Below are 25,617 nucleotides of genomic sequence, written 5' to 3'. Positions count from 1 at the left end.
TCAACTAAACAAGCCATGCTCAGACATTCGTTCGCTCTCAATTTCCCCATTGTGCTAATTACACCTAAACATGTCATTCTAAATTAAAATTGAACATTTAAATGGGATTAGTAGCATCTAACTGAAACATCACTCTTCCACAGTCGTGCCGTAATGATACCTGGACAGCTATGAACAGCAAATGCGTGAAGTTGCTATTAATTCAGATGATGTAGTTTTTAACTTAAATCCTTAAAAACCTAAATTCAAGTTGAATGAAGGGGAAAAAAATTTAGTGGCATTCCCAAAATCTGGTATGTTTCACAAATGATGAAAAGGAAATTTTAAATCAATACACAGCCATTTGATGTTCCCTGAGAGAGACATTATATTTCGATGATTGTATGAGTAAGGGAGAAAAGTGGCTGGTTTCGAAGGTTAAACTACTCCCATTAAAGTTTGAATAATGTTATTGACCTTTACCTGAGATGGATCACTTAAAGTAATGGGAAATGGCGGCACTGACAGAATTATGATGACAGAATAGCTTATGGTTATGAATTAGGTCTTGTTCCTCAAAATGCCTATCAATTTGTCAAATAACTAACATCCACGTATTCAGCTGGAAACCTTAACAAGGGCCCCCAAGCCTGTCGGTGTCAGTCATTGTGTCATTTTAAGTATTTCTTGCCTCTATCTGTACCACAGCACTTGTGCCAGTCACTGATGGCGGTTCAGATTGCTGCCACTCACCCGCATCGGATCTACACTGGTGCAGTATTTTTGCCTCAGCTCAAGAGCTTTTTTTCTTTGGGATTTTGACAAGTGAACAGGTTCAATCCAGCTAATGTATTCAGTGCATTAAAGAGGAGGAGTAAATATGACAACAAATATAAGTTAATTAATTCTGTTCTGTCTCAGAGTGGGACAGGACTACAAAGTGAAATCACACATTTGATAGAGTCACAGCACAACATCTCTTCAAACATTGATATCTTTTTATTAAGACAAGTACTCATCTGATTTTTTTTTTCTTTTTGTAAAAATGTTGGTGTGAGCCAATACAAAATATGCATGGTCATATGAGAAACATCCTCTTCACTACACAAAATAAAAGTGTCACCTGGAAACAAAGAGAAATTTAAGATTCAGCAACAAAATCAATCATTTTGGGGTTATAAAATAACCAACCCCACCACCCCCCACCCCCATCCCGAACCCCCTCCTCCCTCCCCACAAGTTAAACATGAGTTTCATTCAAATACCCAAGACATTACAGATCATTAATAAAATTCATGTCACAGTAAATACACCATCTTCATTTATGAAAAAATATGCACGAGTTGACTGAATGCAAACAGATCCTTGATTGACTGTCTGTGGTCACATCCTACAATTACTAAACAACTGATACTGTATGAACAAATTGTTACAGTGGAAAGGAAGTCTCATGAACATTTTTGTGGTTTTGTTAACACTGACTGTACATCATTTTCATCTGCTTAACAAATCTAGTATTCTTTGTGAACTAGGTCTATGCAAAATAATATTTAACATTTACTGTAACAGTGCATCATATTAAGAACACGTTAACATGTACAACTGAGAAAAACATGTACATCTTGTGATTTCTTTATGTTTTCAATAGCTGTCGTACTACAGTATATACTCGGGGCTTAAAATTTGCATTCTACCTGAGATGCAAAACACAACTATTAACACTCATGAACCTGAGAGAGTGGAAAAAATAAAAACATACTAAACATCATGTATTTAAAAAAATAAATCAAAAGTTTGAATAATGTGATGCCTCTGCCCATTGTTGAATGTTCACTCATTTAAAAGTGACAGTTACCATTTAAAGATATATATCAAAGCCCAGAAAAACATTTGTCATGCACATAGCTGTTTTCCATGACACCCGCAACTCTACAATCCTGAAAAATTGCTTTTATTGTAGCCTATTTTAGCCATCAGCACTGTTTTCCTCTCTAAAAAATTCTATTTAATCTTAACCCTGAAAGTATCCAAATAAATAACAAGTGCAGTGAAGCTGGCAAAATAATTCTGGCCAAATTGAATTTTTTTTTTGTCATGACATACCATTCCAGTCAGTGGAAGCTGCCACACCAGCTTGCTAAACAAAGAAATCCTTTTTTCCAACTAATTCCAGTTTTTCTATGCCGAAGATCCTAAGTGGGATGCAAGTCTATGGGTGCGTGAACACAGACAACTTGGCAGAGTATTGGACTGTAAGTTAGAGAGGACAGATATATGTACAAGATATACTGTAAGAGTGTACATGAGGGTACTGTAGGATACTAACCATATGCCTCAAAATCATAAGAAGAAGGCACTACATTAAGTCCTTCAGTCTTTTCCTTTGTAATGATGAATAACAGAAGATATCTTTAAGGCAGTGGTTATACTTTTTTTTTTAATCTAATCTGGTGGAACAGATTCTTTTTTTCTTATTCGGATAATACAATGAATTTACTCCCTAATTACTTAACAGGTTTAGCTCTCCTAGCTGTGGGTCTGAGAGGCATAGAGCATATGTAGAGTACACATTACTGATGTATGATGGTAAAAAAAAAAAAAAGTGTAACACATGACGCCTCCTCTGTGAATGTTTGAGGCTGCGAGATGATGGTAAGAAAGTAATTTTTTCCAAACTTTAAGTCTAAATCTATACACACATTTCTGGGAAGTTGTGAGGGCCCTTGGCCTTACAGATAATCAAAAACAGCCTAAAAAAAAAAAGACTGTTCACAGAGCAAGGAAATATGACAGATTCATATTTGCTGTGATTGAATTTCTTGCAAATGGGTAAGGGCAACAAAAAAAGTGTTTGGCAAGGATTTTCAAGCCGGGAAATAGGTTATGAATGCTTTTTTTCCTTCTTCTTTTTTTTTTCTTCTTTTTTTTTTTTTTTACTAGATTATTGGTGTTCAGACGGACATACATCACTGAAAGTAAACATTAGAAGTTTAGCACTCTCTCTTCTCTTTGACACAGCACAATCAAATACAAGTTAAAATCCAGAAAATTATTAAACCAGAGGCTTTGTAACATTTCTCAGTCAAATGATCAAGTTGCTGTACCACCAGATATAAAATAAATTATTTGGCAAGGAGCATTCTGTGAAGTTTCTTTCAACTTGCTGTTTACAAATAATATTTACTGCGTATTTACACAATCATATACTTATTACTTGGGTCCTGGGTCGACCATGGCATGAAATTATAAAAATTGAGGATCTGATGGTGAGTGATGCATCACCAGTTGTCTTTTTAGATATCGTAGTCTATGTATGCCAAGAAGAGCCAACATTATGCCTATCATTAGATTTAGCGTACTTTGGGACTGATAATTAGGGCGACAGCTAACCTTTAATAGGCTGTAAATCTCAGGCTTGTCGAGTCTCTATTTCCAGTAGTAATGCAAAGCTAAGTGGCTGCTGATTATAGCTTTGTATTTATTGTTCAGATGTTAGAGTGGTATTCAACATTTTCTAACCATAAGCAAAGAAAAAACAAAGTGTTTCTCAAAATGTGGAATAGTTTTCTTTATATTGCCAGCTTTTTTGATATACTGTTTTTCTCAATCACAAATTCATGATAAACAGTAAAACAGATAAACTGCCATGATTTTCTCTGTGGAAAATGAACCTCCATATCATCACATATTTATGGCATTATTATATTGAGATGTCTTAAACTGAGTTCTGCAAAGATATTACTGATCTCACCTATACGGACCCCAACATTTCACTGGGTCAGGCTGCATTACGGCCACCAGCATTTATCACAGTCGCTTTAGACAATACTTGTGATTCCGCCAGACGTGCCGCAGTGTGTTTCAGGAGCGTCCCCCGTTGCAGCTCTCTGCTTAGCTAAAATTACAGCATGGTCTATTGTTAAGAGATGCCACAGCAAACTGAACACAATGGATAAGCTGGAGAGGAAGTCGGTTACAGGGAGAGAATAGAGAATCCAATTTTTCAAATATAACGGCTTGTATAGACTTCCATCTCTGTATTACTACATGAACATAACTATAAGCACTTGGCCAAAAGTCAGTTGGTCAGAGATCGACTTTTGAAGTAGTAGACGAGAGGTGTTATATGACACAACAGATCAATTTTATGAGTACAGCACTAGAAAGGACAAGAAATAGAAATGAATTACTAAAATGTTGGGAGTTGAGGATGATTGACCTTGTAATTAGATACCAAAGAAATACTTTGCTTTTCCCAAATCATTGTGACTTGTACAGTTGAGCATGTAAAATGGCTCTGCCAGTGTGGTATGAAACAGTTGAAGGTTGGAACAACACTGCATCACTGATGAACCGCCGTAAATGTCAGATATTGAAATCACTACAGGGGCTGTTGTACTTTTATGTGGTTTGATGTAAATTTGTACATGAAATACTACACTTTCATGTGCAAATACATTCTAAGATGAGTATGGTTACTCACAACTGTTACAACATTAAGGTCATCGTCGCAAACCTCGATTTTAAAAGGGCTGAGTGAACTGTGATGGAAAATGTCAAAACCAATCAGACCTGCATATGAATGTGATAAACTTGCAGGCACCGTAGGACTTTTTCCCAGCTGGGAGAGTTCTGTTGACACTGTGTTCTATTCACAGAACTCTGGAGATGACTTAAAAAAATAAAAGTGCAGATGAACTTGCTTCTCATATCTGTTTACATTAGCTAAAAGCTAGCTGCAGCACACATAGACAAACACCAGACCCATTTAATCTCCTCTGAAAGCCAAAAGCAACAACAGATCAAGTGGTGTACATGATGAAAAATCCAATCCAACAAGCATGTGAAGGGAAAACAACAAAACAAACAAAAGAAATAGAACAAGGCACAAAATTGTCTGTAAAATAATTGAACTGTACAAAGTAGGACCCAGCAGTCCAGGAAGGGTCGGATAGGAGACTTAGCAACATTTCCTCTTACCACATGGCCATGCCAGTCCTACTTTCCACATTCTTCCTTCCTCTCCTTCTCTTAAAATCTTACCCTCCCCACCCCAAAGCCATCTCCAATCAGAACCAGTCAGAGTTGGACATAATGCTTCCACAGCACCACAAGCCGCAGTATCCTCACCCGTCTTTCCTGGCCTGTCCAGTTTAGATATAATACTCTTTCTTCTCATCTGTGTTGTTGTGCCCCCCCTCCGCATTAATGATGGCTGTGTCTGCATCAGCTGCATCATCCGCCCCTTTGGCTTCATGTGTGAAGTAAGTTCCTGCAAGAGAGTATAGACAAATTAGCCACTTGTGTCCTGTACATTGTCATCCTGCTTAAATACTAATAAATACTATACTTAAATAGTAACGTAATACTTAAACTCAAATGTGTTCATAACAAGTGTGATGGCAATGCATGTGCTTTACCTTTGTGTCTGGCAAAGTATCGACCCAGAACAATGAGTGCACAGAGGATTGCAAACATCACCACAGCAACCACGCCTCCAATGACAGCATGGTCAATTTTTTGTGGTGCCCCCTCTCCGGCTCTGGAGTCTGAGAACAGGACAATAACCAGAAAGAGTTTATATTAGCAAACCCTGTCAGCCAGAAATCAAACTGCGCGTGTGCTTACAGTGTCACTGGGAACTATGAGCATTAAATAAAAAACAAAACTTTTTTGTTTTGTATTCAAGACTTTAAGCATGACCTAACCAAATAAAAGGCAGATCATAAATATGCAAACTTTTGATGAATATTGATAGAAATTAGATGGTACTGTGGCATAAGTCAGTCCATGGTGGATGATGTATTGTTCACAGTAAGTAATTTCATATCTCATTTTTGCTCTCACAAATCCTGCAAACGTCTGCCAACAAATCAGTCTGAAGCTTTCCAAACAATGCTTTTGTCAATTAAAAAACAAAAAAGAAATAAACTTAAAAATATTTTTGAGAGATGTCCTTGGCTGACTGATAAGTCATATTGATCTAGTTTTGTTTTTTAATGAAGTTGAATCAACATCATATCTCTTTAGAATAAATGTTTGCTTTACCTTTTTTTGTATTGTTCTCATAATATATTATTTAAAAAGATATATAGAGAGAATGAATGAAAGCCTTGAGCATCTAAAAAGAGCATTATTTTGGGTTCATGCACATTTTTATTACCAATAGTCTATTACCAACAACAAAAACAATGGAAGGACATTGTTCAATAATCTGAGGAGATCACAGTCTTTTAACAAGAACAGAAGTAGATTGTGTATTTAGGCCAGTAAAAGGGCAGACTGTGGTCTCACAAGTCACAAACACAGCACAGTCTCTGCAGCATCCACTTCTTGTCTTAGAATGCAAAACTTTAATCCCATGTCACAAAGTTTTATCTCTTGTAACTACACACAGAACATACATATGCATGGAAGGATTTGTATGCAAGCAGATTTTCCTTTGTATAAACACTGGATTTCTCAGTGACATGCGTGTCAAGCCGTGCAATCACTCACTTAGAAATGTCTAACCTCTTCAACTAGTAGTGTTGGGATTCGGTTCTCAGCATATTTGATAACAAATTAATTCATATAATCTGCTTGAGCCAAGCTAATAGTGTAAGTAATAGTGTAAGTTCCAGCCACTGTCTCAGAATGAGCTGGGATCACTGTGTCATCTTTTGTAAAATGTAAAGTTTCCTCGTCATGGATATTTTTACTTAGTGAGATCAGGGAAACTGAGGTTGCCACCATGCAGCTGATATTGTCAAAAAAGCAGCAGTGAAGCACACAACAGACATAAAAAAAGATGATTAGAAAATAACTTTCTTTCAGTTTTTCTCTCATTTTCTAGTTATTCTATCTATCTGATCTACCTAATCTATATTCAATGTTTATATCTATATTAAAACTATGAACTTTGAAAGTTCATAGTTTTATGATTGATTATTTCATTACTGGGTCAACACGAATTTTCCAAACAATTAGAAGCCTTATTAAATATGTTTATTACACTTTTGTGGCTGCCAGCAGTGGTTTTGCCTCCTGGATGCATGTGCATCCTGTAATGTTTGTAATCGAGTAACATGGATTATTGTTGAAGCACCCAGTTCCGAACACTAATGTCTGGATCGCTTCTATGCTGCTCAGGCTCCTTGAGTGAGCAGCATTGAAAAATGTTCAAAGACATTTATTTCACTATGAAACAGTAGACGTTGTCTGCAATTTCAGTGAGAATTCACACACTGTAGAATACACTGTGATTTAAGAGGCCATTTCTGGAAGTTATAGAGCTCAATCATCAGAAATAGACACACGTCTGGAGATAAATGGGTGCCCGTTGTCCCTGTGCAGAGAAATACATGGCTGCCTCAGGTGTCAGAGAGTGTCACTGTCCAGCACTTAGCCAGATTTATCCGTGCACCATAGAAGAACAAGGTAAAATTTGAAGCTTTTAAATGTCCAGTCTCAGAATAGTTCAGAGGCATTTTTCAGTAGTCTATATCTGTGCACATTTGGACTGATTGAGGAGTGGTGGGTGAGTGAATGGCTGCACTTTTTTTTGCTGCATGAGAGAGCAGCTCAATTTTCCATCAATCTCGCTAGTCATACCCTAAACTTAAATGATTTTGATAAAAGACAAGCAGAGAGTGCAGAATTTCTCCACACTCCGAGGCGTAATAAGTTGAGTTGAAGAGTCAAAGATGTGACACAGTCACATCTTCACCTAAAAACAGCGTCTTATTCAAACTGCAGACACACAACATGGGGGCATGTTGGTACTGGTGCTACAATGAAACTAATTAATGGAAAAAGTTTTGTTTCAGTTGAGCGCCCTCTTAAAATGGACAAAGTAATTGTTCCTGTGTGTCGGCGTGTGCAAGGCAGGGTTGTGCAAGGCACAGTTTGTTTACTATATCAGGGACGTCAAATAGCACAGCTCATTCCCAGGGGAGAAGGAACGGCCCATGCTCCATGCTAATGAACATGCACCCAGTAAATGGCCTGTGCACAGTCCTGTCTCCCCTCCCCTTCCCCACACCCTCCTGCTCTCACCTTGCTCCCCCTGTCTTACGTTTGACACTCCACAAGGAAACATGCAGGGTCTCAGCTGCCCCTGTGCACCCAGGGAGTTTTTGATTTAACAGGTAGAAAAATTCCTCCAGAGTAAGCAGCAAGACTCTATCACATAAATGTCAGATAGACTAAAAATCCCATAACACCTACAATATCAACTGTTATGGTTGGTCGCATCTCATGTTGCCTGCATTAAGCACACTACTGAAGGCTGGTTTCCTTTTATATCAGGTCTGTGTTTACTGTAGAGGTGGGTTTCAAATTAAGTGTAGGTAAATACAGTAAAGATTGCTTCTCTTGATCATTCTAAATAATTTTGTTGGGTTGATGTAGTTGCAATATATTTTACTGACATAATGAGATGCATTGCATTTTCACGTGTACCATATCACTGCAAATATCCATAATGTTCCATTCAGAGGGGTGATGTGTGAAAACATTCCCTCTGGAATTCTTGCTTCAATTTTCCAGCTATTTCCCTACTAGCCGAATGTGTTTCTGAATTTAGTAACAGCCCATTCAGAGCATTTACTGCAAGCAAGTGTACATACTGGAAAGGGCTTTGATAGTGAGACCCAGCTGTGTTGAACCAGTCATAAATCATGAATCCTATTGATTCTACTTTGAGACATTTTTTTTGGCTCAAAAGGTGGACAAATTAGAGGCAATATAATCACAGTAACAATCATTGCAAACTTCTCTTAATTCAGCAGCTTGATGAGCTGTCGTTCTGGGCATGTTTTTCATATGCCATATTTTGTGTAAAGTGAGTTTTCAACTACAAAAACACTAAACTGTTTCCGGCTCTGATCTGTAACTTTAATAGGAACAGATTCTCCTTGTAAATTGCTATGTCATTTTCTGTGTATTTCACTTTGTCAATCAGCTCTCAACAAATCCAGGACCAAGATTCACTGTGGTCATTAATGCTCAATACACTGCCTTTGCATTTATTATAACAAAAGGCGATTAGAGCAGGAAAAAAATCTCCAAATGACAGAAAGTATTATTATAGTAGCCTTTGTGTCCTCGCACTTCAATTAAGTCGAATTTGATTATGTGTGTAATGTGGTTGGCTGGTGTCCATATCGCCACAGCTCTCTCTGCTCGCAGCTCGATCTGGAGTGCTGACATGCCCACACCGGCGTCCTGACAGGATGTGCACAGCCGTGGGGATTTATGGGGGAATAAAGAGGATTTGCAACTGATGCCTGTGTCTGCACTGTGGTGAAATCTGCTCCACTGAAGTCCCAGTGCTGCATGCCTTACAGTTGCACCTTTTCCATCTCTGTACTGGGATGACTAATTGCTGCTCTGGTCAGTAACAGAGCATCCTATTAGACTACTGCTGTCAGCGAGAAAATCTGAACAGGGAGTTTGTCGCTTGGTTGATTACAAGGACACATAATTTTAGTTTTCCCATCTTTTTCTTTTTAATAGTTTTCCGCTCGCATAACAAGGCCCATCACCCACACATGGGCCAACAACCACACACAGACTCATCAGAATTTATAGATGTAATTACATGGCTGTAATTGAAACAATGACTCACTTGCATTGATACAGAAATACCTTGTCTTTACTGAATATACTCTCAGTGTAACTCTTTCCTGGACAGTGGCAGGACAAAGAGGCAGAATAAACTTAGTAGTTTATAGCCTTTTTGCATCATTGAACTGTTAACATCTGTGGGTTTTGCATTTGTTGCTTGTTAAAAAGAAAATGGATATAATGAGGTGAGCATACCAGGACAATCTCCACCAAATCATTTTTCTTATTACTGTGGTAGCACACCATCAACTCCTTTGCCTCCTTTGAATTCCTGTGCCATTGCTCATCCACTAAATATTTCCCAAGTCCATTGTAATAGCCCAAACAATGGTTTGAAGATGTATGAATACAACAGTAACATTCACCTGAGGTGCTGAGATGCAGGTGAAGGTCTGAGTACAACTAAATGGAAATTATTACAGCAAACTTGAGCTCCATTATGGCAATTTATTGTATCACTTCAGAATGGCAGAATTATCCACACAAAAAAAGAGTAGCACCATTGACAGGTGGGACCCCTGTGGAGATCAAAGCAAAGGAAAAGGTTGACAAAACAATAGATGGAGCTGCTGAGGTTTTCTTAGAAGCTGACTTAATGTGAGTTCATAGGCACATAGCATTCAATCTTTAAACTCCAAAGTGCTAAGGAAAGCTCTCGTTATCACTTACAACGACTACATGAAAAAAGTTACAACACTACAGCAGCAAAAATACTCTTCAACTTTAGAGTGGGCTGGCACTGCTGATCTATTCCCAGGAGACCAATTAAAATGGACCATTGCAATATTTTCTTTCGTTAATAATTGTTTAAAAGGGGAAAGAAAATCAGCAGGTCAGAAGAAGAGACAAAAAAAAAACAGTCCTGACTGGGAATCAGAGTAAACAACCTCGAGAAAAAAAAAAAACTAATTAGCATTTCTAAATGATTCTTTAATTTTTCCAATGAAATACTTCAGAGTGATGATACATGTGAGAGCTAAAACAACGCTGGTTGGTAAATGTTTAATGACTAATTATGCTGAATACTGAATGCACTCATAATAGTCTTTGTTGTAGTCAATAGTGTACAAAGAGTCAAAAATCTCAACATTAAACGGCCGTGGAAATCTTAGAGCTGAGGGAACAAACGGCAAACAAAAGGAGCCTCAAAACCTGCCAGAAATGGATTCTTAAAATACCATCTGGCATTAAATCACATGATTTTCTCTTGGGCAAAAACCCCATGTGAAACAAAAGCACTGGAATAACCCTGAAGTCATGTATATATTCTGTGCACTACGTCTAAAGGTCATAAAGATCCACAAATCTCTCACACTCTACTTAGCCAAGACAGCAATAAAAACTATATAACTGTTAGTAGTACTATCAAGTCTGTAGGGTGCAGTACAGAGGCCAGACTACAGTTCCCATGTACTATAATGATTGCTTGCAAAGCTCTTATTGGCAATTAATCTACAGCTTGAGCCAACGATAAACCATCATCGTTTTATCAAACTCAGATCTTAAGAACGATTTCCAGACCCCTCAGTGAGCAGACAGAAACTTTATTGGAAAGAGGGACAGACATCAGCCCTGATTCCATCCACGTTCACCCTTTGCTTTTAGATTAATCAGCGGGTCCTGCTGTAACATGATCTGCAGAAACATAGGGCATTCTCAATCAAGTCTACAACATAATTCCTTGTACTACGTCTTTCTTCTGGCTCCACTCGATAAGGGGGTTTACTGGAGGCTTACCCAGGATATGATGTCCCCGCTTTGGATCATCTCTGAGCATCAGAGGAGCTCAAGCATTACTGCCACAGACTTATTTTATTCCTTCAGAGCTATACATTCTGGTTAAATTCCCCTCTCTGTCCAGTAGAAATAAAACCACCGAAAGAACTATTGACTAACTATGTTTTGTTTCTTTGCTGTAAACATCTACCATCCATCAGGAATAAAATATCCTGTTAAATTAATACTAAAATGTGTCTATCAGAAATACTGAAGTATTCATTGCAATATGTCTGAATCTGGTATTTGAATATGTGAGGGAGAATGTCATAGATATCTGATACAACTTTGTCTTGATACAAGACAACCACTGAGAGACATTTAGCTTTCAGTAAATGTTCAATAAAAAACACATGGGGAGAAAAAAGGCCTGAAAACTTTCAAACACATAAGAGAAATGTTCAATGACTTATCTCTCCCCAGCGGTTTACTCACACAAACACCCACACACACATGGTCTCTGCCTCTCGTAAGACACTGAAAGACCTGACGATATGAACTCCTGCAGAACATTTTGAACATGAAACAATACAGAAGACAAACAACTTTGAGTTCTGTGCTTTATCGTCACATTTGCTCCCCCACTGCACAAAACAATATTTAGATATAAAATGGATGCTTCTGAGGTTACAACAAAAGAGAAGACATTACGAGCAATAGAATCTTAACAAGAGAAATTAAAATATTTCTGAAGTAAACATCTACTTGCATCAGTTGTGAATCAAGAACAAGAACAGGGGTGGATTTTTTTTTAAAAACTGATATGCTTTCTGCTACTGCACCTTCATTCATTTGCTTTTGGTTTATATTGATGAAGGACAGCAAGCTTAGTTTATTAATTTATAAGTTCTTCTCTGACATAAGTGCTCTGTGTTATAAACCGCATCTAATAGTAGAATATTTGACTCAATCATGGAGAAAAGTAGAGTTCCACCACTAAAATGTATGTATTTGTTTTACTGGATCTCCTTTAGCCTCCGTGATAGTAAATACTAACCTCACAGGTTCCACACACTAAAAGGTTCCTGGAAATACAATAATGAAACCAAATATAAACCTACATACTAATGAAATAAAAAGAAATGGAACACAATGAAAAAGAGAACCTCTGACAACATGGCCATAAATAATATAACTGCATTTTACAAATGAACGCATAAGAACGGATTACATAATGGTGATTAATTACCACAGTATGTGTACATAAGAGACCTGATACACTGATACAGACATCTGACAAACTATCATTCAAAGTAAGAAAACGATGAATAATAAAATTCCATCACTCTAACAGATTATTGAAGCCATTAATGTTACATTTCTTTTATTTGAAAAGCGAAGGCAGAGGTTAGCAGTGAGCAAAGACTACATAAGATGCTTATTGTTTGTAAAATCTGCCTTGCAAAGAATGCTGAATAACCAAGGTAGCTATTTTAATTATGACCTAACCTCTGCAAACTCAATAAATGTAGTCAGCAAGAGTATTCAGCTGTAAGCCTTTCCTTTCAAATCTGTGGCAAATGTCATAGATAAGGATATGTGGATTAGGGAGAACCCATGTTTGGCTACCTGTTGGAAGACCTCAGAGCAATAGTGTTAGCTTAGATCAGTCACTTCACTTCTTCTGCATTGTCTGCACTTTACAACCACAGTAAGCCCAGGTAAAGAACTCAGTGAGTAAGATTTGTCAAGTTGTGATTAAATGTGATTGTCTTGTTTACCAAGTGTACAGTTCTCAGTTGGGTCATCCAGACATGAGGAATGAAAGGCTGGAGCATTCTATTTTAGATACAGTTGTCCTATTTAAAAAAACAAAAAAACAACATGTTTTAAACAAGTGGGGAGTTTGAATGGATCTGAGTGCTTTCCGGTGTGATAATTTTTTTATGGCTCCAAACACGGTGCCTTTTTTTAAAATCAGGATCACATGCAGCCATTGTTCAGTGACCCCTGATTACAACAGAAAATCTGAGCTGATGGTGGCAGTGGTCATTGCCACTCACACTTTAGTTATAATATGCGAATAAGAAATTGTGCTGTTTACTTCCTCATTGTCAAGAGAGAAATGCTATACCATGCGGTTACACTGATTAAGGTTGTGCAAAGCAATCTACCGCAAGCCAGCTTAGAATTGCCCCATTGACAGGGTATTTAGAAGAGTAGTGAACTGAAAGAAAGCTCAATTACATCCTCCCAGCATGTTCCCCATAAATCACAGTAAATCCTCTTTCAAGCCTGTCTTTCGGAAATTACTGGAATGTTACAGCACAAAACACAGAGATGGCTGCATTAGTGCGACTCTGAGGAGAAGAGCTTATAGAAAACTGCAGAGCAATGCACAGAAGTAAGCAACTTCCTGTTTGGCCCTGCCACACCCAGAGGGAGTCAGAGAGCTAAATGAAGCTGCAACCATGCAGCACAATCACTGATAAACAGTGCTGCAGATTTATCAGCTGAGGAAAAGTAGAGCACATTTGAAGAAATTTCAAGAGAATATCAATTTAAACATGCAATAGCAAAGAGCTGTCATAGTGAAAGGAGACGGAAAGAAGAGACCTCACAAATATGACCACATTTTTAGTGCACAATGCAAACACAATGCACAAAAATTTAGCTAAAAGGTCAGTTATATCAAATGAATGCATAAATGAATGCTATCTGAAAATTGCCTTATTAAAATGTTGAAGCTTTTGATGCAGTCTCAGTCTTGAGTTTCAAACTTATTAGATGTGTGTGGTTACTCTGGATTTTTATGACTATATGAATTGCAGTGTGCTCATGACAAAAGAGCAAAATTGCCATATCTCTAAAGCAGCTATTGATAAAGCGATCTATTCTTGAAGGATAGTTTTTGTATTAAAATGTCACATTCTGGCATATCCAAATGTCAACTCCCAAGGTTGCCTCGCCATCTATGTAGCCTTAACGTTGCTTTTGAAATAGTAGCCATTTTAAAAAAGACGGGTTATATTGAAATGAATTTTTGAATGAACAGAGGAAAATCAAAGTATAGAATAGGCTGCACTGCAGGTGTCAAAAGTTGTTGTATTTGAAACCTTGCAAATGACCTACCTCTCATTCAGTTCATATGTATTTGACAAAAAAAGTTATCGATGTTTTGCAACCTTGCAAAGACCAAATGTAACTGACATTTGTAGAGGAGATGTAAAGGCTATTGTAATATGATGGATGAGGTGGTTGAGATGAAGCTCCAGATGCTGATAAGATAACAGAGCAGCAAAGAAGTGAATGGGAAAGACTGTGGCAGGTGTCTATGACCTGTCCTCATTGTCACCTATCAGCAGTACTATCTGATGAAAGCTGGACCATCCACAGTCTCTCTTTACTGTAGGTACAAGCCGTCATTTTCTCTTTCCTCGAACCCCTTATGGAACATGCATGCAAGCTCACACACAGGCACTCACATGGTTGCTGAGAGGGACAGCAGTGGGGGAATACAGTACCTTGCGTGTTGACTGGGTTGGTGGTGGGTGTGGGGAGAGTAGTGGGAGCATCTAGATGAAAAGAGTGAAAAAATAAAGAACATGTATAAGAAATAAAGACAAGAGTAAAGAAAGAGACAAAAGTCATTGAAGATGAGAAGCTGTACTATAAAAATACCATGCACATGTTTCAGCTACTGTGTGAGTTCAGACCATGTTAGTGACTGTGAAGCCGCACTGGCAATGAAAGATTCAAATTTTTTAAGACTATGCTTAAAAACAAATGTCAGGTTACCATGGGAACATTGAAAGAGCACTTGTTAAGTATAACAAGACCCCTTTTTGAGAAGAACAATGGCTCATACTAGCTGACTTTACAAGGCAACTATTTAAAAATAATTCTTACATCTGTGAACATTTTTCTATTGTATATGACTGTGTTGTTTTTACTTATTAAGAGTTTTGTTTGTTTGTTAGTTAGTTGCCGGCTGGACGCCAGCTATAGCCATGTTGAATGTAGCCTTCATCATCTTCTGCAAATCACCCTGTGGCCTTGATTATTTATTTCGAAGCAATTGAATAGGCTAAATTAGTATTTTCCCTTACACAAACAGTGTCAATCAGTTTTTTTTAATTTTCTTCTATAGACTTGACTTTGCATTGTTGTTGCTAAAATTGATTCAGAAGATTAACTGAAATAAGATTTTAAAAAAATCTTTTTTGCACAGGATCAAGATGATGGTTGGAAATAAGGAATCTCTCAAGGGCCGCTATAAACTGGACAAAGGTTAACATTAAGCAAAACACATTTTAATGTTCATCCGGGAACCTGACATTTGTTTTAAGATAGACTTGGAAAAATAAGTAAACATATTATTTAGGCAAGAGCAGTTCTCTGTGCTAAAAGCTAACAACAGCATGCTAACGTGCTGAAACAACAGGAAATATTTTGAACCTCGTTTTCCATCATAGTTTAACGTGTTTAAGATTTCAAAATTTGCACTGAACACAGAGCAGACACTGATTGGAATGCCGCAAATTTTTTAATTTGGCCATCGCACACCAAATCACTGAAATATATGAAGGCATGGCTGATCATCTGGGGATCATGGATCGCTCAGCTAAGTTTTTTTGTCATTCCATGTGTTAACATAATTTAGTGAACATTTTGACACAGAGGTGGTACTCTGTGAAGTCTGTGAATCACAACTTTTATTAGGATTAGTCCTATGGAAACCATGCAACCTGATACCACGGAAAAAATATGTGATGGACTCTGAGAAATCTTTTAGACTCAGATATTTGTGTTTTGCTTAAATGCAAGATGATATGTATGATAGTTTCCTGACATAGCAAAGAAAAATGCTTCAAGCAGATTGGCGGCATGGATGGAAGGATAGGTGGAATGCTTTCTTTTCACTGTGGAGACTGGGGTTCATCTACATTTCATTGGACTGAACCATAAATTACTTGACCAATTCATATGATAAATTTTAGATAATTTCATGTTCATTTCATTTTAAAAATCATGATAACAATACAAGACAAATCAAAGGATCACCAATGTATTTAGCTCATACCATCTGGGGATCATGAATATCAAAAATATATGTCAAATGGCAGACCAATTCAGCAACCATTCTCTCCATAGAGACACCCCTATGGGGCCCTAATATTTCTCTGTGCTGGGGTTGTCATTATGTTAAGCTTTTGTATTATTTTTGTGGTTACAATTTATAATTAAGAATGAATAATAATGTCTTGCATTCAAGGAAAGTTATTGCTATTTTCCACAGTCTCAATAATTAAGTCAAATTGCAAATTAAACCACTCTGGTTTCCTGCTGCAACCCAGCAGAGCCCTGAGCTGGATTCTCTGCCCCGCAATGTACTGATTAGACCTGTCACTAACCCCCAAACAAAATAATCAGAGAGACAAAATTGTTGGTAATTCAGGTATGCAATAGTACTAAGGAGGGCTGAAAGCTCTGCTCATCAGGGGAATATATGCCTGGCTCTGGTGCAGGGGGAAGATAGCACGACCCCTTGCTGTGGAAGAACCGCAGCAGGGGAAATTGGCTGGCTGTTTCCATGCCTTTACTGTCTGCACTCCATCAAAAGACAGCAGTGGGGGACCACACACTCCCAAACTAATGATAAAACATCAAGGACAGCATAATGTTGCCGCCGGGGATGGAGTGTATGGCGGAGGATGATGTTGATGGTGGTAGGGGGGTATCAGGGTATCAGGAGCAGATTCTCGTCCGACAGTATTTGAAGAGGGGGGTGGGCTAGATATCCTTCCCTATGACCGAAGGCAGTGTGATAGCTGAAATGTCAGTGTCTGGAAGAGGGAAATTGGCCATTCAGGGATGAGGGTCTTCACAAAGGCTGGGATAGGATGTGGCACATATAATATCCAGACGAACAACAATTCTCCATGGGCAATTTCCAGGCTGGATGACTCTAGGCCCAGCATTATGAGGGCTGAAATATGAGTGTATTTTGGAGATGCCATATTTTCAGGGAGCATTTGTATCAGTGAGGAATTTGATATGAGAAAATTTAACCATAAAGTGAAACAATGTAGGAGAAATTGTTTATCTATGCCTACTTAAACCTGCCTGCAAACACGACAGCAGGGGAGGTGTTTTTCTTGCTTTTGTTTAGTCTATTTATTTCTCTTGCTTAAAAGTTCCTTTTATATGAGGTTTTATGGTGTGCTTCAAAAACAACAACAAATGTCTGTAAATGATTTTGTATATGTTACTATTCATGTTATGAATTCTCACTATGAAAAACAAATTATCTGCTTGTGAGGTGCTGGCAATCGCTCCACACTGTGTTGCTGTGCGACTCACACAGACACAGTTTCCCAACAGACTTTCATAAAAAAAACATGGACACCTCTGCGCATGTTATGTCAAAACCCTGGCAAAGCCTAAATTTCCAGTGCCATGTGAATCTTTGACTTTTTGTCCATCGAGGATATATGGGCCAAAAAGTCAATTGTAGGCTGACGCGTGGTGGTAAAGAGGGCGGCAGTGTTACTTATAGCACCAGGTCACCTCTGAGAGTGAAAGACTTCTCTCTGGCCAGTTCTCTCCCATACCACACGCCAGCCAGGGGGCACAATTCACAAGCTGTTGCAGACAGACCCTCGTGGAGAACAGCATGACAAGCCTTTTTCTCAGCCTTTCGACCAGCCACATATAATACAAGTAGCACAATAGGACTTGATTTGACGCGGATTTACATCAGCCTCCCACCTGTCCAGGCTGTCGCACAGTGAAAGGTCATTAGTCTTTTTGAAATAAGAAGAGCCTGAAGGACTAGCAGAGGTAGAGTGTGGTGGGAGAATGAAAAGAAAATTGATGGACAGTTTCACCCTGGCTCTATCAATAATTCTCCCAAGCAAATATTTATCTAGAACAAAACAACTCATTAAGAAAAAAGAAAACTACTTTTTGCATGCTCTTACTTAAACAAAGGGCTTTATTTTACAGCTATGTGACAGCTTTAAAGGTGCTTGTAAACAACAAAACAGAATTGTTGAAAATGCCTGAACAGAGAGAAATATTGGACTAAAGATGGCAGCCTTGGAAAGGCATGCACTGGTGAATGGCTGAGGTTATGAATTTCTACTGAAAAGCTACACAAAAATAGTGCAAAATTGTCACGCTAATACCAATCAATGTTGCTGCCACATGCACTAATTAAGCTACTGTAGCAACCATGATTAATCTGTGGCAACAAAGGCATCAAATATGTAATTATATGCAGTTTGAGCACCTTTTACCAATCACCTGTGTCTCATTACAGACGGCGGAGGTCATACAGCTTCCAACGCTCACCCACCAGAGAAATTGTGTTGAATGGAAGTTTTTGGTAAAATATTTTGATATAAAGTTAGTAATTGAAAGCTTAGCGTTATGTCCAAAGGCACAAACATTGATAATATAGATTAGGATAGGTAGATTTTATTCTGGACCAGAGAACCTATGCTTCCACTTACTTTCAGTCATTCATGGAAGTTTTATGGATGCACCATGGATCAAATAATACATTCATTTATCAGCATTAGACATATGTCATACACAAGTTCATAATGCCCACAGGCAGTTCAGTGAAAACTCCTGAACTATTAGAATATTAAGATACTAATATACTGTTCTGTGCAGATGAGTAACAAACACGTTTTCCCTACTTGTTTGGAATCAGAGAGGATTTACCCAAAGACAGAGTGATAATTCCTTGTTTCAGGAGAATGTTTACTCATCTCTTAGAAATTTAGTTCTGATAGCATGATAATCTTCCTTGAGTGAGCTATTTGTTGGCATATGCTGTCCTTTTGTTTGGGAGTGATCATTATGGGCCCATTGGGAACAAGCAGATGTCATCATCTGCCTGGCAGAGCATGATGATGAATAACCATGGCACCATAGAGTTATCAGAGTCACAGAAAGCCTATGTTAATGTGACTAAGTCTCATGGTTTGACTGGGGAAATAAACAGATTTTTTCTCTGAAAATCATCCCAACCTATATAACAGTTGAATGTTCGACACATAATTATAAGGAAATATGTATAGCATATTTTAAGTGGATGTTGGAAGTTCTATTTTTCAAGCAACTGGAAAGATTTCAGCAAGGACAAACTCAATACCGGTGCTTTTCGGAATCTTTTGTATCCAGAAGATTTGGATGAGTGGATTCCTGCTGTTTTTGAAGCCTAGACATTTCTAAAACCCCACATGGCTATTCTTCCTGCAAATTTGTTCCTTGAATAACATGCTGTAAACCATTCTGGGGGCTGTAATTTCAAAAGTTTCTGAAAATTTCCAGGTGTAAAAAATTCAGTAAATCCCGCAAAGTCAAACCAACTACATTAGTCCAGGATCCACAACTCTCCCTATTTTTCTCCTTTAATAAGTTTTTTTGCCACCTCTGCCCAAGACCTTGCCCTTCCATTAAAACCCTATTCAGTGCTCACCCTGTAATTGGTGAGATGGTGTTGATGTGAAACCCATTACTAATGCATTTATTTTCACAAATGCACATTTTCGGCAACTGACATAATGGGTCATCAGCTGGACAAATAAATGTTACTTTGATGGTTTTGACGTGCAGTTCATGGCTGTCAGCATGACCTAAACAAGGTCCTAAACTGAGTAATAATCAGAACAGTTTTATCACTCTAAACGTTGCAATCAGCGTTCACACAAAACCCACAAAAATCTCTTTTTCATCTTTTAGCCAACACTCGGAACGTTTGTTGTTCTCAAATGATGCTGCTGTTTTGGCATGTAATGTTTAAAACGAGTGTCGGTGTCTCAACTGAAACCAAAACTAACAATCTGCATCAACATGATGAATCACATGTAATTCATACCAGAGCATGAATCTCTGTTTTATACAGAGCAGCCCTGTCTCTTTTTGGTTTTAATCTGAAGAGATCAGGCTATTTTATATAAATAACACGATTCCTGCGAATCCTAAAAACTGCAAAAAACTATTCGAGTTTTTTAATTTAAAGTTTACTAAAAGACACTACAAAAACATTCAGAATTCAGATCATCAAGTTACTTCGTACATCTCTGCTGCCAATCAAGAAGTATAAAGTATTACAATAACTTATGTCTTGAAAATTCCCTAGAGACCAATTGAAAGACAACAAAAAAAAAAATTCTAATTAAAAAAGAATCCACATTTCACTGATGTGCAAATTGAATTAATTGCAAAGGTTATTTGTGGATGAGGATGCCTCTTCTTTCACTGTAACATTTTCTTGCCGCAGGTTTGAAACCAGAACTAGAAAAAATTTGTCCAAAGTGACAAAATCCAGTATATATGTCGATATCTGAGGCTTCTCACTTGTTGCAAAGATAATTTATCATTGTCAAACTCTGCGTGTGAGATGTTTAGCACAGTGAAGTCCAATCATCCATGTGGAGTACATTGAGCAGAAGACATCTATATGACCGGAGGAGAAGTTCTGAGGCTCTAGTAAACCCTTCATTTGCTACAATATGATTCCATATACAGATATGGCTAAATGTCCATATATTTAATTATTTAAGTCAGTCAGGTTAAAGGGGCAAGGAACTCTAATTCTCTTCTCAACATCAAGAAATATTACTATTCTAAATACTGACATTTCTTTGTCACAGAGTTGTACAAGCAACACAAGCTAGACTTTGAGTTGAAAGGAAAAAATCTGTTTAATCATGTTCACCTGAGATGCAGAAATATAGTTTTTCACACATTGCTCAAGGACCTAAATATCATACACCCATATTCCTGATTTCTGGTATGGTGGCTGGCAGATAGTGTTTTTTGCTGGCACTCTAGGAGAAGCAAATTGAAACTTGGGAGTGAAATACAAAATGTTTTTTTTTTTAAACAGCAGGGAGCAAGTGCTTCATGGAGAGAAAGCTAAATTCACCAACAATGGCTCAGCCTGTTGAAAATTTATTTTCCTCTCATCTCCATCACCCCTGCTGGCCATCAAAAACAGGAAATTAAGGTCCAAGGATTGTGCGATTCTCCAATGTCATATTACAAGGTTCTTTGTGCTTTAGAAATTTTAAACAATTACCTCCTGCTCCCCTGCCCGTGTTTTCAAGTACAAAGAATCTTGGTGTCTTTCAAAAGCATATTTTGACTGGAGAAAAGATTTCGGTATGCACAAATGCATCCTTGTAAATTCTCCAGCAAGTGCAATACATATGTATTAGTTATTGACTCGGGGTATTTTAGCTTTGTTTTGTAGTAGAAGTTGTGATGTGTTGGAAAAAAAAGACAGAAAAAGGAGAAACTGCAGTTATGAAATAACAGATGTGAAATGGATGACAGTCATGTTAATATACAAAGAAAATGAGGCCTGAATGAAGAGAGGTTAACAAAGAGCAGCCAACTGTCTGTGGCATTTAAAGTCAGGTCCTGAGAGAGATGGTCCCTCTATTGCCCTTTACCGATTGGCTGCAGAACACACTCAAACTCCACCAACTTTAGTGTATTTCAACAGTCAAATAGCAATCGCCAATATAATACATGGTTATATGATAATCAGGATCAATGTTTGCTCTTAGCAACATACTCTATGACGGTGAAAAATACAATATGAGTGTAATCCTTCTCTTAGCTCGTAATGCAAAGTGCACAGTCACACTGGTCTTTTATGCAGCCAATCCATCCAGAATAAGACTGCGACAATAATTGAACAGATAGAAAAAGAGAAGACAAATATATGTTTGTGAGCCGAGGGTAACCAACTGTAAATGGTGTAACTCAAATGTAATGCCGTGTAATGCTATACAAAACAAGGTGGCATGTTGCCAAGTAATGACTTGTCCTTATTTTGACAGTGCAGACATAAAACAAGTGATAACCTAGAAGGGAAATTAGAAATACCAGTTAATAATCAAAGTATTTATAGACAGTCAGTGGCCTGTTTGTAGGCATGTTAGCATATTAAAGTGCTGCCTTAAATCACATAAGCAAGCCAACACTGGGTGGGTTTGAAAAATACAACTTTACAGTGGTGCTTTGAAGTTTGTTAACTTGTGTTTTGCATATTTGTGTATGAATATGGTCTCTGTCAGTGTTCTAATCTTCCTCTGGGTCTGCTGGCAATAGAGCATATGGCAATATATGATGTTTTTGTACAACAGATTTCACTTGGTTCATTTGCTGCCCTTCTGTTGTATCAAAAACATAGATTTACCATATAATATTTGTTTTTTTGGTATTTTTTCCATATTTCTGTTTTAATTAGGGTTCTAAGTGCCACCTGGATTTCTAACATGCCTGCAGGTGTCAGCTTACCTCAGTCATTGTCAATAAGCAGAAATTCAAATTGTCAGTTGCTGTCATGATCTGCGATTTACACCCTGTGCTTCTCACAATAACAACTTAAATTGAAAAGTGATTTTCTTAGTGTGTGAAGGTTCTGTGAAATAGTCTTATTGTTGAATTGGGTTTCCTAAATACCAAAGCCACTGTAGGCCTCCCTATACATGCAGCAGAGACTGTAGTTGAACTTAATAGTGCTTAAAGTATAAGAAACTAAAATCAAGTTCACTGAATAGTAAAACCCACCATATACATAGAGGATGTAGTCATCATAGGCCTCTCCTACAGCATTAGATGCCACGCAGCGATAGGTACCGTTGTAGGACTTGTTGAGGTTCTCAATGTAGAGATCAGAGCCGGTGACCACAGCGTGAGGTGGCACATCCTCTTCTACTCTCAGCCAGTTGATCTGATGGGGACTGGGGAACATAATTTCCACCCAAATCACTCAGGTGCTGTCTATCCATGCTAAAAATCTCAAATAAAGGTCAAATCCGAATTTGGCAGAGGACCATTTTTAGGCCCTATCTAACAATGTACAACATGCTAACAACTGGTCACAATTAAATTATACAATGAGACGTAAAGCTTAAGGGGTGTTTTGAAATGGTGGAAAATTTTGAGTCCTAAAGTTCCTCCTTATGTGTGAATGCTTACTGTGGTTTTCCTTCAGCGATACATGTCAAATCTAGATTGTCACCCTCTCTGGTCAATCCCTCTGGATATGTTACCACAATCTTCACCTCTGGTTTATCTGAAAGTAAGAGAAGAAGAGTGATAAAAATACTACAGCAGTGTAAGAAACAGCAGTCTACAAGTTAACTGATTATTGAACTCAGAGAAACAGGCTTCTAAATAAAGGTATAACGGCCAAAAGTGAAACACAGAGAATTATGAAATGAGTCTTCCGGGCTCAGTTGTCTTCCAGTCAGTCTGCAGTACCTTAAAGCAAAACGTTTTTTTTTCTCTTATCAATGCTTGCAAAAGATTACCAAAATGTCAAACGGCTCCAGTCAAGCTTTCTCTTTTTCCTTGAAAGGTCAGACAAAACAGTTATCTACCTGAAAAAAATTAATATTCGACACAGACTACAAAAGGGTACCCTAACCTTTCTTTGATGTTTAACAGTGGTAGGCAGCTTGTATTACCTCTTCAATCAATGCATTGTTTAAAGAATACCTTAACATTATATGACACCTGAGCAAAACATATTTTTTTTGCCCCTTACTTTGAGCAAGTACCATTGAATAAAGCAACAGAGCATTCTAAATACATCATGATTCATAAATAGGACAGTGCAAAACATATGTTGCATTTTAGGTGTTGTGACATTGTAATAGATCACAGCTTGGCATGAGTACAACAAACTACACATGACCATACTTAAATGTAATGCTATTTTGAAGAGGCTGAAGTTGGGAATGTTTACTTCTAGCAGATACTCTGTATGATAAATGTGGCTGCGGTGACTTCATGGTTTTGTAGCAACTTTATACTCGCATCCTAATTTCTATTTATTTAAACCCAACTCAGCCGCAATGGTTTTGAATGTTTCATGTAAACCAGAAATCTTAAGGCTAACATGATCTAATTTTACGAGATGATCACCATATATGTTTCTTTTGCACTTCCACCCTGAAGCTTTCTGTTCTAGTGCCAGACTGTATGAATATGCAACCCACCACCCTTTGAAGGTTGCTAAGTGTGGCAATTTCAAGTGTAGAGGCCGACTGAGATGGATGTAATTTTGTTTGTTTAAATTCTTTCGAATCTAATTGAGTCGAGTCGCAGTTGAGAATGTTTAAAACAAGATCTCTCGTTTGCTATTTATTTCACAGCTTAAGCAGAAGTGAACATTTTAAACTAATTTTTCCTGTTTAACTCTGGCTTGATGATCAATGTATATATGTATATAAAAAATAAAGAAACCTAAATAATTACAAATATTATGTAATAGATGGCTGAGTATGTAGACAAGTGGACAATCTGAACGCAACCCAAGACAATTGAGATATATTTTGACATTATTTCTTAGAACAGTGCACAAATGTCCATCTAGTATCTTGTCAAAGGACAGTTTTTGTGGTCTTTGTGTGGCTTATTTAGCTGTGTAATTTCTTTATTATTCTTCCAGTAAATTTGACCAAATGTTCTGTTTATTAGTACTTTTTTAATAAACCATTGAAGCCCCTTGGTAGTCCTAGGTCTCTTGCAATGTGTACAGGGGCTTGGTTAAGTTCTGGCTTTCAAAACAGGCACTTCTGGGTCACTTACACAGCACTTCCAAGTGTCTTTGGACCAGGAGGTCTTTCACAGCTGGATGGTCTATGATGCAGTCCACTGGCTCTCCATCGTCATCTTTAGTGACAGAAAACGTCACCCGGCTGGTGACAGTAAACATCCTATCATACATCTCCTCAACTGTTGTTTCACCTAGAAAATCACCAGAAGCATGAGAGAAAATAAAGTCAGTACCCGAAAAGTTTGAAATCAAATCTCAAATCTTGCAGCAGCATCAGCTGTAGTGGCTGTAATGGGCAAACAGTCATAGCTATTAAGAGCATATTACCTGTCAAAGTGGAGTACTTTCAGATGGCATTTACATTTAATTTATGATTCAGTGATGTGGTGCCCGAACGAGACTTTAGAGGATTCAGAGAAGCCCGAGGCCTTCAAATCTGACGAGAGCAGCGAGGAGCAGCTGGGTCATATCAAGCCTGATAATGAATGCTTCTGCTGCTCTAGGGTTGAGCATTGTTGGGGCTAACCCTGCAGTAATCTGCTGCCCACTAAGCCCAAGGCTGTCAGAGGGGCATTCATTTAGAGAGCATTACAATGCCACAGGGGCATCACATTAGCTGCAGTGCTGAGTGTGATGGTTTACTCGCACTTAATGAAGTGAGGAAATAATTACAGCCCCACGCTGACCTGCAGCACACTTCCATTTCAGACTTGTCA

At 38.0% G+C, this 25,617-nt stretch overlaps 1 protein-coding gene across 3 annotated transcripts in view; it reads right to left on the bottom strand.

Moving 5' to 3' along the window:
• Nucleotides 1–959: 959 nt before the first annotated feature.
• LOC140314180 (cell adhesion molecule 1-like) overlaps nt 960–25,617 on the bottom strand; it is a 147,280-nt gene continuing 122,622 nt past the window's right edge. For 2 of the 3 annotated variants that reach the window (XM_072392271.1, XM_072392273.1), the window contains 6 exons: nt 24,934–25,092; nt 23,317–23,413; nt 22,906–23,078; nt 14,829–14,879; nt 5,400–5,528; nt 960–5,251 (listed from right to left, as the gene is read on the bottom strand). In XM_072392271.1, the coding sequence (XP_072248372.1) occupies nt 5,133–5,251; nt 5,400–5,528; nt 14,829–14,879; nt 22,906–23,078; nt 23,317–23,413; nt 24,934–25,092 (728 nt within the window). In that variant the 3' untranslated portion in view covers nt 960–5,132. The remainder of the gene's footprint in view (nt 5,252–5,399; nt 5,529–14,828; nt 14,880–22,905; nt 23,079–23,316; nt 23,414–24,933; nt 25,093–25,617) is intronic. The other variant, XM_072392272.1, reaches the window with a different exon arrangement.

The sequence above is a fragment of the Leuresthes tenuis genome, unplaced genomic scaffold (assembly GCF_036924035.1).
Source record: "Leuresthes tenuis unplaced genomic scaffold, fLeuTen1.0.hap1 SCAF_9, whole genome shotgun sequence".
Classification (NCBI taxonomy): domain Eukaryota; kingdom Metazoa; phylum Chordata; class Actinopteri; order Atheriniformes; family Atherinopsidae; genus Leuresthes; species Leuresthes tenuis.
The sequence above is the reverse complement of the archived record's forward strand: the minus strand, read 5'-3'. Positions and strand labels throughout refer to the sequence as shown.